We start from the raw sequence: 18,876 nt of genomic DNA on the forward strand, positions 1-18,876 counted from the left end.
TCATACATATGATCTTTGGGATGTGATGTTCCTCGCATTTAATTTAATTAAATTAAATCGTCATTGAATTATTGTGTTGGGTGATTTGGATGGATAAGATGGAAGTTTGAAAGAATCAAAATTTGTTAAAAATTCAAATTTGAAAATGTTTAAATTCTTTTGAATTTTCTAAATCTGAAAGTTTCAAAATACTTAAATTTGACACTATTCAAAAATTTAAAATATTCAAATTTGACATTTTTGAAAACTTCAAATTCAAATTTTTTTTAAAAAAATTCAATTTGAAATTTAAAAAAAAAATCAATTTGAAATTTTTCAAAGAAATTCAGTTTGAAATCTTTTGAAGAAACTCAATTTGAAATTTTAAAAATATTCAAATTTTAAAATATCAAAGGAAATAACATTTCAAAATTTTTAAAAATTTGTATTTTGAAATTTTAGAAATTTAAATTTTTTTAAAACATCTTAAAATTCAAATTTGACATTTTCAAAAAATAAAAATTTAAAGTTTTTAATAAATTTCAACTTAAAATTTTTTGAAAAATTTCAATTTTGAAAATTCAATAAAATTTAAATTTGAATCTCAATTTTGAATTCAAAATTTCAAATTTATGAAAAATTAAATTTCAAAGTTCAAATTTATTTCTTTTTGAATTTTTAAATTTTCTTCAATTAACTTCTGCAACCTGCCCTTCCAACTCAATATTATCTTCATAATTTCATCATCAACAAACAATTTATTCTTAATTTTATTAATTTTTTGTTCTTCCTATCCGACATAAGAATGGACTTTTTTTATTTATCATTTTTAACTTGATTTTTAAAAAATATTTATCTCAATATTTTTTAAACTTACAATGTCAGTGTGGATTGAATGCAAAGTTGAATCTTTCTTTTTTTTTGTCTATTCATTTATTCATAATTTGATTTAATAATTACAATTTTTTTTGTCTTTCGTCGGCAGTTGTTAAATAGATTTTTTATTTATTTCATTATCAAGTTAAATACATTTACTGTGTGTTTTTTATTAATTGAAATTTAATTATTATTTTTTCATTCATGCTATACAAAGCTTTTTATTTTATTTCAACAGGTGTGTGTGTGGTATGGTTCTGGAAAGGTTAAATCCCCAAATGGCAGAAAACTGTTGGTCTGCTTTTTTTTTGTTTTTGTGGAAAATTAGTTTGAAATTGTTTTGAGTTGTTGACATTTTCATGCACTGAAGGTTATTATTTTAATATTGGTATTTAATTTGAATGACGTGGAAGTTAAGGGGCATCTATTGGAGGGAGTGTAAGGATGTCAAGTGACATTTAGTTAATGGAAGATTAACTGAAGGTAATTTTGTTGAATTTTTGTTCTAATTTGACTATGTTAAGGAAAGGTCTTCCTTTAAATGGTCCTTTATAGTTCTGATGGTGTTCCCGACCATTCCTATACTTCGATCAGAACTTGGTCTTTTATATGCCTGATGGTATTCTTGACCGTTTCTATATTTGTGACTCTTGGAGTTGCTAATGCAGAATTGAGTCTAGACTTGGTACTCATTTGGCAATCAATTTGAAGAATTTTGTAGATTTTTGAAGCTTTTGGATGAATTTTTTAAGGAGATTCTCGATATTGAGACTGAGAATTTTCAAAATCGAGTATTCGGGATATCCAGAGCTCCAAGACTACTAAGATTTTGCATCTAAGAGTCGACTTAAGTCATATTGACTCTATTGAAGACTTAAGTTGACTCCAAGCTTTGTTGAAATCTTAATTTTGCCTGATTTGCCTAGAATCTATTAAATTCAAGCTTTTTGCTACTCAACGACCATCTTTCCTAGACATTATAACGTATAATGACGTTTACAGGGCCTCCTAACAATATTGGTGTCAAACTAGAGATCTAATTCACTTGCATGTCATCTTAACACTAGATCAACTTATAAAAATGCCTCTTAACCATCCAAACACCCAACCAAGATGACAACAAACTCCAAAATACTCAAAAACATCCTCAAAAATCATCCACAAACCCTAACAGACAAAGAGTATGCTTTCATGGTACAGAAATACCATTACATTGTAATTTGTATGGTTTTTTAAGATCAACCATCCACATTATTAAGAAATTGTACAGTTTTTGACTGCAACGGATGCCTTTTTTGCAACTCTGACCACAACAATGTCCCTACCCATTCAACAGAACCAACCCCTCCATATGTGTATTATAGAAAAAAAAAATCTATTTTTCAGTTTCTATAACTTATTTTCTCTTTATTAAACTTTATGTTAAGGAATTATGAAAAATTCTATTTTTACTGATGATTGAAAACTTTCATTTTTTTTTAATTCTGAACACAAATAGCATTTCCTATAATATCATCAACACGAGATTTTCATATACTTTTTTTTATCTCCATTTACAAACAGAGAAAACTGACAAAAAAGACAAAAATAAATGAATATTTTATGAAAAAAGTTCTGTGACATGCTGGCTTGAATTGTGAAAAAAAATTAAATGATTTTTTTTTTGTGTCTGTTTCATGTTCAAAGTTTTTTTTATACGAAGTTTTATGTATTTTCATTTTGAGTAAACTGACATTAATTAATTATTTGATGATGTAGTTCATTATTTTGGTGGTGTTGTGTTGATTGATGGATGGGGGTTTAGTTGCTGGAGGCTTGAAAAGGGGACTGGTTATGGATTGTTAGGCATTTAGTTGACTTTAAGACTGATTTGGATTGATTGTTTCTGAATTGTGGAGCATTTAAAGACGATAAAGAGCCAAAAATTGCTGGAAATTATGGAAAGTCACCCAAAGATTTGTTCCAAGCCAAGCTTCCAAAATCGAACCAAACAACTTTAGACAGCCAGTAAGATTATTAGGCTATTGGGCTTTATAATTGGAATTAGCAATTTGAAAATTCATCCAATGATTCGTTCCAAACAGAAATCGAACCACGAAACTCTCAATTACTAGTCAAATGCTCATATCACTAAATTATTGGGCTTGACCTTTAGAATTGTCATCATGGTCATTAACCCAATGATGTATTGCAAACAGGAATCGAAGAATGCAACTCTAAAGGTAAAGTACAGACTTACTAAGTTTTTAGACTCTACAATTGAAATTGTCATCTTGGTAATTTAGCCAATGATTTGTTCTTAGCAGGAATCGAACCAAGCAACTTTCTATTGTCGGTCAAGTGCTCAGTTAACTAAACTATTGAGCCTTACCTTTAGAATTGGCAATTTGGCAATATATAAGAACTAATTTACAGTCTTTAAAACCTTGGCGCTATTATCTAACTTATCTCAGAATTCCAGTGGAAATACCTAGAATACTAAAAGTGAAGATACAGAGACTCGTCGCGTAGAAAAGATTCATGGCTAACACATAACTTGATCTGTGTTGTAAATTATGCAAAAACATCTTGATCCTTGTAGATTACGTGGCATTCCGATGAACTTCCACAAATGGAGTCTATCAAACATTAAACATGTCTGTGAGAAGCCAAATGAGTCTGTTCATAGAGACAATGAAGCCACTTAGTATTGGCAATTGGTAAAGAGCAGCCAACTATAGAGCAAGTTAAAGATGCCAACTCAGAGAGATCACGGGCTACAGCAAAGCTGTAAGATCAGAATAGTAAGTAAGAACATGAAAAAGCCTTAAATTGAGATAAAATTCCTCCACTGAGATTCGAACCCATGACTCCTTAATAATTGTAACTAACTGCAGTAATTTAATTCCAAACTACTAAACCACCACACCACTAAGCTACTTTACCAACCAAACAATCAAATAGCTTCAAAACAGTTTTAATTCATGTTCAACAATCTCTCTTGTTGATTTCGAAAATAATATGAAAATTCAAACCACACATCCCCAAAAATACCTTCCCTTACAGTCAACATATTCACCATAAAATGAACAACATCATCATCATAATTATTGAAAATTTATGCATTCGATATGTTTTCCATTACTATTAATTTTTTTCATATTTTGTGTGTGTTTTGTTGTTTACATGAGATTCACATTTCTATGATTTCAGAAATAGTTAGTTTGTTTGGTATCATTACGTCCATCATATGTCAATATTAAATTATTCGGAAAAAAAAATTGAAAAATTCAGCAAAAAGTTTAAAAATTATAAAATAGAATTTGTAATGAATTAGTCGCTAACTATCGAATTTTAGTATTTCCTTTGTTCTGCACACATTTCACATACATACATCCTATTCTCATCATCATTATCGTCATAGTAATTCTTTATTATACTTGAAGATATTCATTAGTTGTTGACTATCGACATAATTTTTTGTTATTTATGTATGTTACCTATCATCATCATCATCATCATCGGTCTTATCTATATCTATTCAATTCTTAATACAAAAAGTATGTTGAAGCAAAGAGAATTAATGATGTGATGAGTGATGGAAGTTGATAAACATTAAATGTTGTTGTTGCTGCACTATATGAGACACGAATGTCACTCTCCTCAATAAATGGACGATCGATTACATGAATAATGCCATTGGTACAAATCACATCCGAACGGAATACATTAATCTTTTTGTTGTTCCAGGTTATCGAATATCCTGCAATAATATGGAAGAAAAAAGATGGGAAAAATATTATATTAGTGATTGAAAGTGGAAAGTTTTTCTTTTTGTTATTTTGATTCTTATGCTATAATTTATGATATTGAGTAAGATGTAAAGGAGATTAGACACTTTGTAAGGGTGATTATTACTGAATTATTGATAGAATTGAGGATTCCTCATTTATAATTAATGCTGTTTTGAGTTTGTAGAGACATAATTCAAAATAAAGTCCAAATTCTATAAAATAAACCTAATTGCAATCCGAATGGTACCAATAAGGTGCAAAGACACAAGGAAGTTGAAGATTCTTGATGAATCTTGCAATTGTAGCCAAGGACTCACGCAAAATATAGTAAAAGGATATTCAGATGCTTGCCGTTATTTGTAAACCTATCAAAACACGTTTAAAAGCCTTAGATTTATATACGTTTATAAGTTAAGGATAAGTTAGCCTATCTTAGATACATTTAGCGTCCAAAACTGCAATACTAGATCGGTATAATGAGCAAAGCTCTTATTTCATATGTCGGAGCGCACTGTTCCGCCGAAATGTTTTAGAAATGCTTAAGATCGTAGCTTACCATCAAGTTTGTCGTGACACAAAAAAGTTTGGACAACCCTGTTCTATTCTATGCTCAGATTTAGAATACTATGACTATTAGCTACATCAAGAGCTGTTTTCTTGGAAAACCATAGGTTGTCTCTATCTATATCTGATGAATTCTAACTAAGGAGTTGATATTCTAACTAAGAGACGGCTTGGCTTGGTTATGGTACAGAAGCATAACCAGATTTTCAGTGGAGAAGAGTGATTGGATTTGGAAATTGGCACTCGATAGTCAGCGATAGAGCCAACTTCGAGAACCGACTGAGAGAGGCCATGGATCACACTTGATCTGTACGGCCAGCGAAGTAAGTAAGGAGTGGTTGGGATCCTGGCTGAGATTTTTTCACGATTTGAAACACCTAGTATGGCATCTAATCAGTCCACAGTTCAATTCAATCGTCAATACTTCTGTTGCTCATCTAGGAGTCTAACATGGTAGTTTATTAGGTCATGTCATATAAGTTGACCACTATAAAGTCAACTGCTCTCAATCCACTTAACCTATAATCTAGTTACATAAATATTTTTCATACTAACTCTCACTCTTCCTTACAGCTTCAATCTAACTCATCTATGTAACTCTCAATAACTTCCTAACATCAATTCCGACTTCCCCCCAGATTTATTTCATTCAATTACAACAACAAACTTTTCAATCTCCCCTATACAAAGTGTCTAATCCCATTACTAAGTATAACTATTAGAAAGTTTATTTTTTCTGTTCTATTTTTGTCCTATAATTTAAAAAAAAGTTATTGATATGTCTACATAATGCAATAATAATGTATGAGAGATGGATGTTCTATAACATTACACAACGGCGAGAGTAAAAGAAGGGATGAGAAAAAATAATAAAAAAAAGTTTTCCATTTGTGACACATAAAATGACGTCATATGGCATATTGTGCTTCATATTAAGTGTGCAATTTTTCACTGGAAGTGCCAAGAAATTACAGTGATAATGATACAATTTCCTTGTGTAATATAAAAAATATACAAAATGTTGCCACATTTATTTATCAAAAATCAATAAATAATCGTGCGTGCCTTTACATTTCCAGTGTCTTGTGCTCATGTGTGTTTATTACTTACAATGCGTGCTAATAATGATTCAATAAACGTTTACAAATATGTGCAAAAATACAGAACAAAATATGTGCTTCAATTTAGATACAAATCGTATGTAAGTAAGTTGTAAGTCATAAGACAGCAAAAAAAAAGTTTTTGTTTCTTCTTAAATTCTTCCAAATGATGCCAAGAATATTGAACCACAGCAAGGTATGGGGGGAAGGCATAACTGAACACGAAATAACTTTATATTCATTGTTAGTTTTTGTTATATAAATAACCGAGCAGAACATCTCCTTTTTTGGATGTTAAAGTAGGTCACGATGGGAGTTTGTTCAAGGATCGATTTCTCTGGTGATTTTAAGATACTGTACGGCAGTACTGGGCGATCTAAATGCCATGACACACTAGTGAGAGGTTTGTCGTGTGCAGTTTCAATCGAGGCTTCCAACAAGGTGTGCTGCAAGAAATAAAAGGTTGCCCACCATTGCTGTGCTGTATAGATACACCTTTGGTACGATGTAGCGGTATACCTGGGATGGAAAAGTGTCAATCCTGTACCGTACTGAATCGTATAATCATTAGAAAAATCAGTTCCAGAGAGGTTAAACGACATTGTTTCAAAGACAGCATTTTTGGCTGTTTTAACTCAATGTTCAAATCTGAACAGTGATGAAGCTATGTCTTAACAACAAAACTATACAGCTCGAGGGTGACATAAAGACACCAAAACGGTTATTTTGGTGTTTTTGTTATTATCAGTAACTGCCTGAACCTAGTTCAGTGATGGGCAACCTGTGTGACGCGGCACATTAGTATGCTGTCGATAATGTTTGAAAATGCCTTGAACTGAATGCCTTGTGCTGGGGGATTAGAAACTGGCAGAATTTATCTAAAGACAGATCCAGCTTTCGACGAATTGTAAAAACGGCAATGGGTGTTCTGTGCGCCTTCGCCAAGGAAGTAATTAAGTAAGTATGCCTTGTGCGCTTTCTGGCTTAGTCTATACTATTATTTACACGACAGATTAGAACGGCGACGTATCTAAGTCATAACAACTCAAATATACAGCTCGGAATAAACAATAATTTTTGCTAATCAATCAAAATGAAAGTAAATTTTTTGTTTTGTGCTGTCTATGGCAATAATAATCATAAAACGTAATGAATACTCGACTAAGTCAATAGAAATCAAGATAGAATGTTTCCATTAAGTGCCTTGTCAGTTGTTTTTCTTATGAATCTTTATGTGTGCTAATTCATACATATGTTGAATATGAAATTTATATTGAGGATAATTGGGAGATGCTTGTTGATGCTTTAATTTGGAGGATTTAGACAATATGTAGAGGGGCAAGTAGAGTCTCTAATTTAATGGCTTTAGAATATTAAGGACGCAACCTCGTTCATGTGAATTTCAGGAAATTAAGTGAATTATATGTCCTTCTGAATAGCACAAGTCAGTTAATCAATCCAAATTCCAGAACGAGACCGACATGATCCAAATCGAATCTGGAGCAATCTAAAGTTACACCAGAATTATATACGGATTTTTGATCGGATAACTGAATTGTGCTATTAGGGACACAGTTTAAACCTGGAATTAACGTCGCTGAGCCCATCTTAAGTCAATTTAAGAGCTTTAATCTAATTTTGAATTTTTAGGCCTATGATACTTTGTAATGAAGCTGTATGCTTTAAATAAACTGACTCAATGTTCGTGGTATTTGCCTATCGAGTCTGTATTGGGCATTGCTACTCACACACCGCCTATTAAATGCCACAAAGCTTCTTATCCATCAAAACATGAAACATTATTCAAATTTTCTTTGAAAGCATTTAAAATTCCATTTTTTCTTCCTGAATTCTCTTCATGAATATTAAATTAATAGTCTGCCCCAACTCCAAACTCAAACGTTCCTTTTAGGCATAAAAATAAAGCAATTTAATTCCTTTCAATTCTCTTTGAATTGTCAATTTCAATTATATTTTTTGACTTGACTTTAAGATGTCTGCATCATGAAATTATTTCAATTTAAGTACATCCTGATTAACAGTCAAAATATACTTTAGCACAGTGGTGGGCAACCTGTGTTGAGCGGCACACTAGTATATCGTCAAAACTTGTTGGAAATGCCATAAACTGTAAGTCACGTCGAGGCTTACCACCAATGTGTGCCTTCACAAAACAAAGGTTGTCCATCACTGTTCCATCTTGTCTAAAAATGAACTTAATAGCAACAAAAACTTTTTATCTTCTACATGCCAATCAAAAGTCATTGCTATATCCAAATCCGGAAGTTTATTTGCTAGCAACAAAACAATTACAAAAGAAAAAATTACAAAAGTCCTCGTGTTATTGATCGAGGGACTTAAGCGCATTTTTGTCCCAGCGATCAGTAATTGATTAATAAGTCACTTCCAGACCTAAAAAGGATCCAGATCACTTTCAAACCTTAAAACCAAGATTCAGTAAGATCCAGGTCACTTCCAGACTTAAAAACCCAGATCCAGTAAGATCCAGGTCATTTTCAAGCCCTAAAAACCAAGATCCAGTAAGTTCCAAGTCACCATACTAGAAATTTAAGAATTTCATCATTTAACGGATTTTCATAATTCAAACCTCATAACGGTCAAAAAAAAAATTCAAACATTGTTCAGTAAACATCAAAAAACATTGAAGAACACTGTAAAACAATGAAAAAACGTGTTGTTGTTTTTGTTGTTGTTGTTATGAAAAGGAAAAATTGTTAATTATAGCATTTATGCGTTGATTTAAAACTTTTAAATGGCCGGCGCCGCAATAACTTTATGGAATTGATCTTTTAAAACAATTCCGAGCTCTCTACGATGTCTAGATAAAAAGTTTTTAACGTCAGCCGAACGCCCGAACGACCGAACAAAGTGATTTATTAAGCTACCTTTTTGAAAAAAATTTCAAAAATGCGCTAAAAACTTTTTCAAAATCTATTTATAAAGCCGATAAATACCATCCATATCCTTCCATTTTATTGATCTAATGATGGACAATTTTTCACCCCTAATATCCTCATTATAGCTGCATACTTAAACATATTTCTTGTCTATAAATTTCAAAATATGTTATTGGCACTAATTCATAAGAGTCTGAAAAAGGCATAAAGCCATTATTGATATTTTTTTACAGCCATCGACGTTATTGTTATTTTGTGTTCAACTCCCCCACACCTCATTCACAAATTTTATTACGGGGCAGTGAGGCATCAAAACTCATTAAATCAAATATTGTTTTATTATGTTGAATGTTGTTTCAGACATTAAGGATGTTTTAATCATTATAGATTGGGTTTAAGTGATATTTGAGATATTGTGGATATTGTGTAGTCGTCTATCTGGTTATGAATTTGAAGGAGGGTTGTATGGATGTTATGTGACGATGAGAGGGTTTGAATGGTCTACAATGGTGATTCTACGGGATGATGACTTGGGTTGGACTTAACTTAGGGATGTAAAGTAGGAAAATGCATGAAAATGGTATCTGTCAAGGCTTCATTTAGAAATTTAGTCCTGTGTGGCTTGAATATGGATTACAAATGCAGTCTTTGTGTCGCTGAGGATATCAAAGGTTAGTCAATCAAGCTTGGAGCTTCAAATTCTATAATTTACATTTCTATGAGTCATTAAAGCTACTAATTTATGAATGGAAATGCCATCTAATCTAAGAATTTCATAAAATTAGAGGATTAATCTCAGATTTCAGTATAACCTGAGCTTGAAAATTCAACATATAGGCCTTGAAGGTCAAGTTCTCCAAGAAAGTTTCCTTAAATTGTTTAAAATCCATGCTACACTAGCTGAAGAGAGATCCGAACAGCACAACTTAGTCGCTAAGGCATTGCTATGATGACACATTAACGACAAGACTTGAAGGTGTCCTGACTGCCGCTTGATGACTGATTTAGATCTTATTTAGATACCAAACGTTAGAATTGGCTATAGTTTGCCGATCGGGAGACTAACTAAGTTATACAGGAAATAGATTCTTTAAATCTGACTTTGTATATGGTAAAAGAGCTCGTAGGCGATCAATAAATTCTTGGAAGGAAGCTATCGATAGAGACATTATTGCACTTGGTATTGGTAGTTACGAAACGAAAGCCAGCGATAAAGCCTATGATAAGGCAAGCTTTAGGCGCAATCTGAGAGAGACCAAAGACCACAATTGATCTGTACAGCCATCGAAGTAAGTAAGTCTCAGTTAGTCTGTCTCTAGTCTCTAGTCTGAGACCTCAGATCATCTAAAACAACCCCTCACATCCACACCCACATCCACACCTAACTCCTCTACAACCCCCCAATTACCAAATAAATGAATGAAATTTAAACAATCATGTAATTATTCATCTCAATTTAATGTTTATGTATATTATGGATTATGAAATGTATATTCATGTAACTACGAATACCGATAATAATCATTAAATTAATTTTCAATAACTAAAATTATAGCTTGAACATGCTTATTGATGCATAATTTTGCTCGAATATAAATAATAATGAATGTAAATGAGTAAAAAAAATATTTTTCAAAAGTTTTTCAATAACTACTTGACATTTAAATTTTACTAGATATGATTGGAAGTAGATTATGTTTTTAGTGAACAAATAGCTTTATGAATTGAGTTTTGACCTGCATGTGATCTTCTTATGTCGTTGAGTAGGATAATGCTGCATTATAATAATCATATTCATGGTGATTGGACATTGGATTTTCATATGATGTATAAACATATGGTAGATGATTCTCTAGGGGTGGCATTGGAAAATATTCATTGAATCTAGGCCATATGGACGGATTATATAGTTGAACGACTTGATATCGTCCTTCTTGGAAGAGTTAGACGATAAATTTTATATTGTATTCTGGATATTTTTATGTGGAAGATGTGTAGGGGGGTTTAACCTTTATAGACTAAACTTTGGTCAGTGATAAATAGAAAAATTGGATGTCTATAAATAGTTGTTTTTCATGTGATATTAGTTGAGTAGCTTTAATGCTGGAAGTTTCTTTGGAAAGAGATATTTCCGGACTTTATCAAAAATATTGTTTAAAGCAGATTAATAGATTAAGTTTGTATTTTGCTGAAATTCAAAACAAACAGCTTGGCTGCTAGAGGATGAGACAAACAATTATTGAAAGGGTGTAAGTTCAATTCCCACTCATGACACATTATTGAATAATTGCTTATATCTGCCAAAATATTCAATTTCAAGTTCTTTGAGATGAAAGTTCAAATTATATAAACAGATCGAATGTGGGTTCAATTCCTACTTGTCAATCCGTCTCTATCTATCCGCTTGTTCATGTATCTTTCTCATGTGTTATTAGCCACATTAAGATTCATAGTAGGTTCCAAATCTTATTACAACAAAGATTTTGAAGAAATAGTCCACTTGATAACAAAATAGTCCAAGTGAGACTCGAGCCCACGCCTTCTCGATTGCATGTCAAGTGTTCTTATTTATTGAGCTACTGGATGTTTCTAGAGAGAGTGACATAATTGTTCATTTAAATCTCCTTCTCCTTGATAAAGTCATTGCAAAGATCTTATCGTTGTATAGAACCAAGACGCATAATCTAACACGGAGGAGATTCTCCACGCCTATCTGTACAGAAGCAACTCATTAGAATGGATAATTTATAAAGGGTTCTATTTACGCTCATTAAAGGGTACAGAGTCCTTTAAAGGGTCCCTGAAAATAAGTCGATTCTTCCAACATTAATAAGACAGAGTTGGACAACACTTTGGGAGTCCAGACTCCAGAAGTCGCCTCCACAATGGAGTCATTTTGTGTTTCATTGGGTATCATTTTGTATTTAACAGCATTAAAGATCAATCCTGGAAAGAAGCTGCCAATAGAGACAGTATTGCTTTTGGCATTGGCAATTGGCAGACGGAAGCCGGCGACTGAACCATTTTAGGGGGTCCATAGATCACAGTTGATCTGTATGGTGATCGAAGTATGCAAAGTAAAAATCAATCTTAAACCTCAAGAGTCAACACCAAAACCTTTTCAAATCTCAGCTATTTGTTCATCAAATCCGTATCAAATCCAAATAAAATTCATTGTTAAACACATAATCAGCTTAAACTGAATTAAGGGTTTCGATAAGTATAAGAGACATCAAAAATTGTTTATTATATCTAACGTATAATCATAATCGATAATTCATACTGAGTGAGTGTAAATATTTATGTGAGAAAGTAGATTTTTTTATTTTTTGAGAGAGACATTGTGAGGATTTTGCTTACCGGGACGAAACTCACTAAACGAATAATCATCCTCCGCTAGATTAAAAATACATATTTTTTGATTTATATATAAAATTACAATAAAGTCATCAAAAAATTTGAGTGAAATTTTTGGAAATTCTCAAAAAAATTATAAAATTGTGTACCAAATGACAAAAAAAAAAAAAAGGAAGCCCAGTCTATAAAAAATTCATGCATGCATTTTATCCTCAATTCATTTATCCATCCCAATTTAAATGTTTTCAAGCATAAAAAAGCTTCACAAAATTTACTTTCATTTTATAAAATGAAATGGAAAAGCATCAACATCATGAATATGGATGGATGAATAACAGACAGCAGTAGGTGAGATGGATGGGGAAGCAGTAAATTAATGATTTTAATTTGAGGATCAATGTTGAGTAATTTTTTATTTTACTGTGTTCCGATAAAATGGATGATGAAGTCTCAGAACATCATAATAAAATTTATGCATGAATTTTTCAGATTACAAGAGCTTATTGATTATGATGGTGAAATTTTATTTGATTCTGAAGTATTGTTTTTTTGTTGTTGTTGGACACAGAGTTGTTGTGGGGGATGTTGGCAAATTGGATGGGAGGGATGACTCGTTTTGACATGATATGGGGGCGTTTTCTTGGTATATCTACTTAAAGGAGTATTCAGGGGATTTGTATTGGGGTTAAACCTCCTTTTTTAGTCCTTTTTTGAGAACAATCTGCATCTTTTCTTTAATCTACAGCATATCTACCTAATTGTATACTTTTTCTGCTACAGTTTCCAAATATATACTCCTTCCCTACATCTAATTAGGGTATACACCTTCCCAGGGTATCCATCTACCTAGGGATTACACCTAAGTTATACACCTACCTAGGAAATAAGTCTACCTAGAATATGTACCTACCTAGAGTTATACCAACTCAGGGTATGCAACTACCTAGGATATACACCTGTCCAGGGTAAATACCTTTCTAGGATATACACCTACCCAAATCATGCATATATCCATGGTATACACCTACTCATGGTATGCATCTAATTAGAGCATACGCCTACCCTATTCAATACTCCTAAGATATACCCTAACGTATGCACCAAGTGTGCGTGCAGGAGTTAGTGTTTACTGTGAAAACTTCTTTATGAGAATGCTATATGGTGCCTAAAGCATAAATGAACTATGTTGTAACTAACTTGAAGCTTTTGTATGTTCAATTTGCCATATTAACTCATCAAGCCTTTTGGTGACTGTTCTATTGGTGCCTAAGTGCTATACTCCTAAGTTTCTGTCAACTCTTTTAAGCTCTTAATGATTGAATCGTCAATGAAGCATCCCTTAAACCGTAGATCAAGCCCCCAGATTCACTTCTAATAACCCCATAACAACTCTGTTCCCACAAACAAAAAGGCTTCATTATGTTTGTTTATGATTATTCGATAGTATATCAAAAATACAGAAAATGAAAATCAAATTTCAATGCAAAAAAACGATACAAAATTTTGTCATGTGAATTTTGGCAAGTAGTAAATCACAAATGTGTTTATATGTGTGTGTTGATTATGTGACACTCGGATGAATATTATTATTAAATTATTCAAAGTCACTCGAGTCTATGTGTTTGTGATGAAATAAACAAAGAGTTAAATGCCATCATTTCATTTTCAGATAATACTTTTTAATTTTTGTATATTCAGCATAAATTTTTTTTTTATTGAAAATGAATTGAAGTGTCATTGGAAATAATGTTTAAAATAAACATAGACAGATAAGAGGGATGTAGGAGATGAGAGTAAACATAAATTGAGAGATTTAAAAACAGTTTTAAAAGGATTTACGGAAGAGCAAAAAGATTGAACAAAATTATATAGGATAATAATCGATATGGAGATGAATGGTTAATAGATATGATGATCGTTTATGCAGGAACACACTTTGAAGGATATTTTGAAACAGGCTGGTTAAACAATGTTGAATGAAGCTTTGGGTCACAGTTATTATTGGATGGGGGACGATTTATGGAAGGGACAATTTGTCTGAAAATTATCGTAAATCTCAAAGCTTCAATTTTGTTGTAATTCCTTCTTTTTCAAATTCGAATTTTCAAAAACCGTTGAAAATTTTGAATTTGCAAAACCGTCAAAATTCTTAAATTCTACAAAACTGCTAAAATTTTACAAGCTTTCAAAATCGTTAAAAAATTTGAATTTTACAAAATCGCAAAAAATTTTAATTTTTAAAAAACCGTGAATAACTTTGAACTTTACAAAATTTTTACTAATTTTGAATTTTACAAGACCGTTAATAATTTTGAATTGAACAGAATTCCTAAAAATTTTGAATTTTACAAAACTGTTGAAAGTTTTGAATTTTACAAAGCCTTTAAAATTTTCAAATTTTACAAATTCGTTAAAATTTGAAATTTTACAAAAACCGTTAAAAATTTGAATTTTACAAAATCGTTGAAAATTTTTAATTTTACAAAATCGTTAAAATTTTAAATTTTACAAAATCGTTTATAAACTCGTTAAACTTTCAAATTTTACAAAAAAGTTTAAAATTTTAATATTTACAAAATTGTTGAAATTCTTGAATTTTACAAAATCGATAATAATCTTGCATTTTATAAAATCGATAAAAATTTTGCCTTTAATAATTTTGAACCTTTAAAATTGTTACTAATTTTGAATTTAATCGTTAAAATTTTTGGATTTTATTTCAATTCTATTTGTAATTCTAAATAAAATCTCTTCAACATTTTCTCTTTTTAAATTTCCCAATTTTTCCATCAATCTCAACAAAAATCAATACAAAATATTAAATCACCAATAAAGGAAATCACAGACCATAAAACATTCTAATAAATTCATCATGGAAATAACTTGAAAAGCTTTAAAAACCAGAAGGAAAAATATGAATTCTTTTATCAAATATTTACAATACCATTCAAATCGATATAATAAAATTTTTCCATCCCCATTTCCGTTATTCATCTCATCATCTTTATTCAGTCAATTCTGTGATTTAATATAGAAAAAAATTTCTTTTATTGTAATTGACTCGTTTTGATTTCGAGATGAGAATTTGAGTTTGAATTTGAAAATCGATGAATTTTTTGGTATTTCACTTCCAAAATTTCCCAATAAACATAATGACGTGTGATGACGTGGATTTACAAAAGAGCAAAAATTAATGACTTAAATAAATTCATAAGTAAAATGTGAAAATAATTCACATAAATATAAGTAAATAAATTTCAGATATATACGAATAATATCCATAAATTTTAAAGATATATAAAATGAAAGAAATATTTACAGAAGAGATAAAGTACAGAACAGAAAGAAGGAAATAAATCAAGAATAAGTGTACATAAAAATTTTCCTTTAAAAAGAAAAGGAAACGAAGCTTTGAAGGGAAGTTAAGAACAAAAGATTCGTTTGAGAAAAACGATTGAAGACTTTTGTGAAGTTGGGTTGAAATTTTCTTTTTGATGACTGAGGATTTTTTCAAGGGTGAGACGTGATTTAAGATACAGTAAGCCATCATGTCATCATGATACTATGTGAGTCTGCGATTGTCTGTTCGGGAGCTTGATCGAGTTTGATAAACGGCAAATAAATCAGTAATCTGTAATATAGTCGTTGATTCAGATTAGGAAGTATGGCTGGATAGGGCATACGCTTAGGAAGAAAAATGTCATTGCTGGGACAGAAACACAAGTTTGTTACACAGCCCTTGAATGGAATACACAAGGAAGGAAAAGGCGACCAAGAGCTCCAAAATCTACTTGGCGTAGAACAGTGATGAAAAAATGTCAGCTCAGCGTGCGGACAGAGAATTTGTACAAACTAGGTGACTGAGCCAGCAACAGAGTCAGATGGAAAGCCTTCTGTTGAACATGGTTTCAATAAGTAAATAACGAATATTGTGGCTGAGGTTCCAGCTTAGGACCAAATTCAAAGGTGTATCCAAAACAATTTAAAAGAAGGAGGGTTATAAGAAATAAAGGAGAAGTAAAGTAGTCCTTAGGTGGAAGTTTTAGAAAGAGTCCATAAGTAGACCATGTACAAGAATCTGGCCCAGAATATGGTGTGTAAAAAGTAAGGAAATTCTGCCTAAAATCCATTTAAACGGCGCTAAACATTGCTTATAGGCTTGGACATTAAACCCCTATACCAAGCTTCCAAGTGGAACATGCGTTGATAAGTCGACTAAATTCAAATCCTAATCAGCATTCAGTCATCAAAAGAATTTTCAAAAATTCCCATCATACTTCACTTGCACTTCACAAAAGTACTTCTTTCAAACAAAATAACGATGTATGTATAGAAAAAGAAGGAGTAAGTAATAAGACAAAAGAGAGTAAAAGTCAATTTGTGTTACATTGAGGTATGAATAAGTTAGAGTACAATTCAGTGAAAACAAAACAAAAACAAAAATGTTTTTTTGAGAAAACAATAAGAAAAAGAAGTAAAAAGGAACGTGCCAAAAAGCAAGTATACTCACGCTTATCGTGCTCGGTAACTCTAATCTTCAATTGATCACGAACTGGTGTTAAAATAAGAGCGTCAGATGCAATGGACATATTTTTTAAATCACCCATTGTAAAGATACGATCACTAACAATCAAGTGTCGTTCTAAAATTGAATTAGCCTATAACAAAATTGGACATTATTGGACAATTTACAACATTAATCACATCCAGGGATATACTCACATGATAAGAGAAGTCGGGCATAAAGAGTTTTTTGTAAACTGATGGAAATTCGTTCTCTAAGCTTCTCCAGGCCTTGTCACGTGGCACAAAGTATGTGTAGCGAGCTGATGTTGCATTTAATTGATCATTAAATCGATTGCGTGTTCCGAGCCAGAGAGTGTCGCTGAAATGAGGAAGAAGAAAAGGTTTTTGGAATTAAAATTTTGATTTATTGTTGACTGAAGTGGATGCTTATTGACTGAAGTATGATGACTGAAGGATGATGCATGTATTGCTCTATATCATCATGGATTGAACATCACGGTACCTGGAAAGCACACGGCATTGATATGGCTGAAAATCAGGTTTTGGGCTAACTTGACTCTGGCTTGAGTTGGCTTATCAATATAAGCACCAATGTAAGGTGATAAGCCAGCCTGGATTTGGGACCAGAGTCACATTACTTCGAGGTCGGTTTACTTGACTCTGGGCTGACATCGAATCTGGCAAGGAGTCAGAGTCACGCTGGCTTGAAGAACGAGTGTCGACCATTTGTCGACTAAAGCTGAATTTGCTTGGTATTTAAGCTAAAAGTCTCCTTTAAGCTCCAAGTCCACTTCAAGCTCCAAGTCAACTTCAAGCTCCAAGTCAATTTCAAGCCACTCCAAGTCTATTTTTAGCCCCAAGTCAACTTCAGGCTCCAAGTCTTCTTCAAGCTCCAAGTCTACTTCAAGATTCTCCTCTTGAGAAGCTCTGAACGGATTGTCTCAAGATCCAGACTATCCTAGACAATCTGGACATCGAACCCATCTCGAGAATCCCAACCCAAACCTACACCACGTCTCCTCTGCTCCTATAATCCTCTATCATTCATCACAAGTGTGCTTTATAGGCTTTATATTATGAATTTCAAGCATCTCACAGCAAAAAAGCCACAACAGCATCATCACTTCCCATAAAAATGTGCTTGAATACATTTTTTTTGTTATATTCCCCCATTAATTTATGGATAAGACGTGACATTAATGAAAAGTACTTCATTAACAAGACAATCCCACTACCCAATTTTTCTTTTACTTACTTCAACATTGGATCAGACTGTAATTTCTCCAAGACCGATGTATATGGAACGCCAAGAACGTGGTCGATGATATGAACGAAGCCATTTGTAGCAGCAATATCAGACTGAATAATTGTTGCATTAACACCGCTACCCTCAACGGTTATGGTCTTCTCATCTCCTTGATTCAATACGTTAAAGTATAAGAACTTCTTGTCGACATTTGTCGGTACTTGAATAATCTGCGAATGGAAACAAAAAGATGTAATAAGATGCATAAAGAACATCGACGAGCCTTTTTGTTTCAAGGCAGGCTAAAAAAAGGGATGCGATCCTTATTTTCGCACATACTTGATTGTTGTTGGAACGTATCTTTTCCGCACTGTAGCGCTCATTCACAAGATGTAGATTCAAGATATCTCGCATTTTTTGTTTGTTGCTGTTGTTTTTTTGGTAATAAAATCATTTTTTTTTCACCGTCGTTGTCACAATCGTCATTGTTCATTGTGTTTTATGGAAGGTAAAAGAAAAGGAAGAGAAAAAAAATT

At 32.2% G+C, this 18,876-nt stretch overlaps 1 protein-coding gene across 2 annotated transcripts in view; it reads right to left on the reverse strand.

The window, feature by feature from the left end:
* Window positions 1-560: 560 nt before the first annotated feature.
* Window positions 561-18,876, reverse strand: part of Fas1 (fasciclin 1) — a 176,687-nt gene continuing 158,371 nt past the window's right edge. Inside the window, exons 9-13 of one of the 2 annotated variants that reach the window (XM_070634310.1) lie at window positions 18,680-18,767; window positions 18,350-18,570; window positions 17,290-17,452; window positions 17,078-17,225; window positions 561-4,597 (exon numbers count right to left, since the gene is read on the reverse strand). In XM_070634310.1, coding sequence (XP_070490411.1) covers window positions 4,383-4,597; window positions 17,078-17,225; window positions 17,290-17,452; window positions 18,350-18,570; window positions 18,680-18,767 — 835 coding nt within the window. In that variant the 3' untranslated portion in view covers window positions 561-4,382. The remainder of the gene's footprint in view (window positions 4,598-17,077; window positions 17,226-17,289; window positions 17,453-18,349; window positions 18,571-18,679; window positions 18,768-18,876) is intronic. The other variant, XM_070634312.1, reaches the window with a different exon arrangement.

Source organism: Chironomus tepperi, unplaced genomic scaffold (assembly GCF_022539635.2).
Source record: "Chironomus tepperi strain 1889 unplaced genomic scaffold, CSIRO-AGI_Ctep_v1 contig_85, whole genome shotgun sequence".
NCBI classification, from domain to species: domain Eukaryota; kingdom Metazoa; phylum Arthropoda; class Insecta; order Diptera; family Chironomidae; genus Chironomus; species Chironomus tepperi.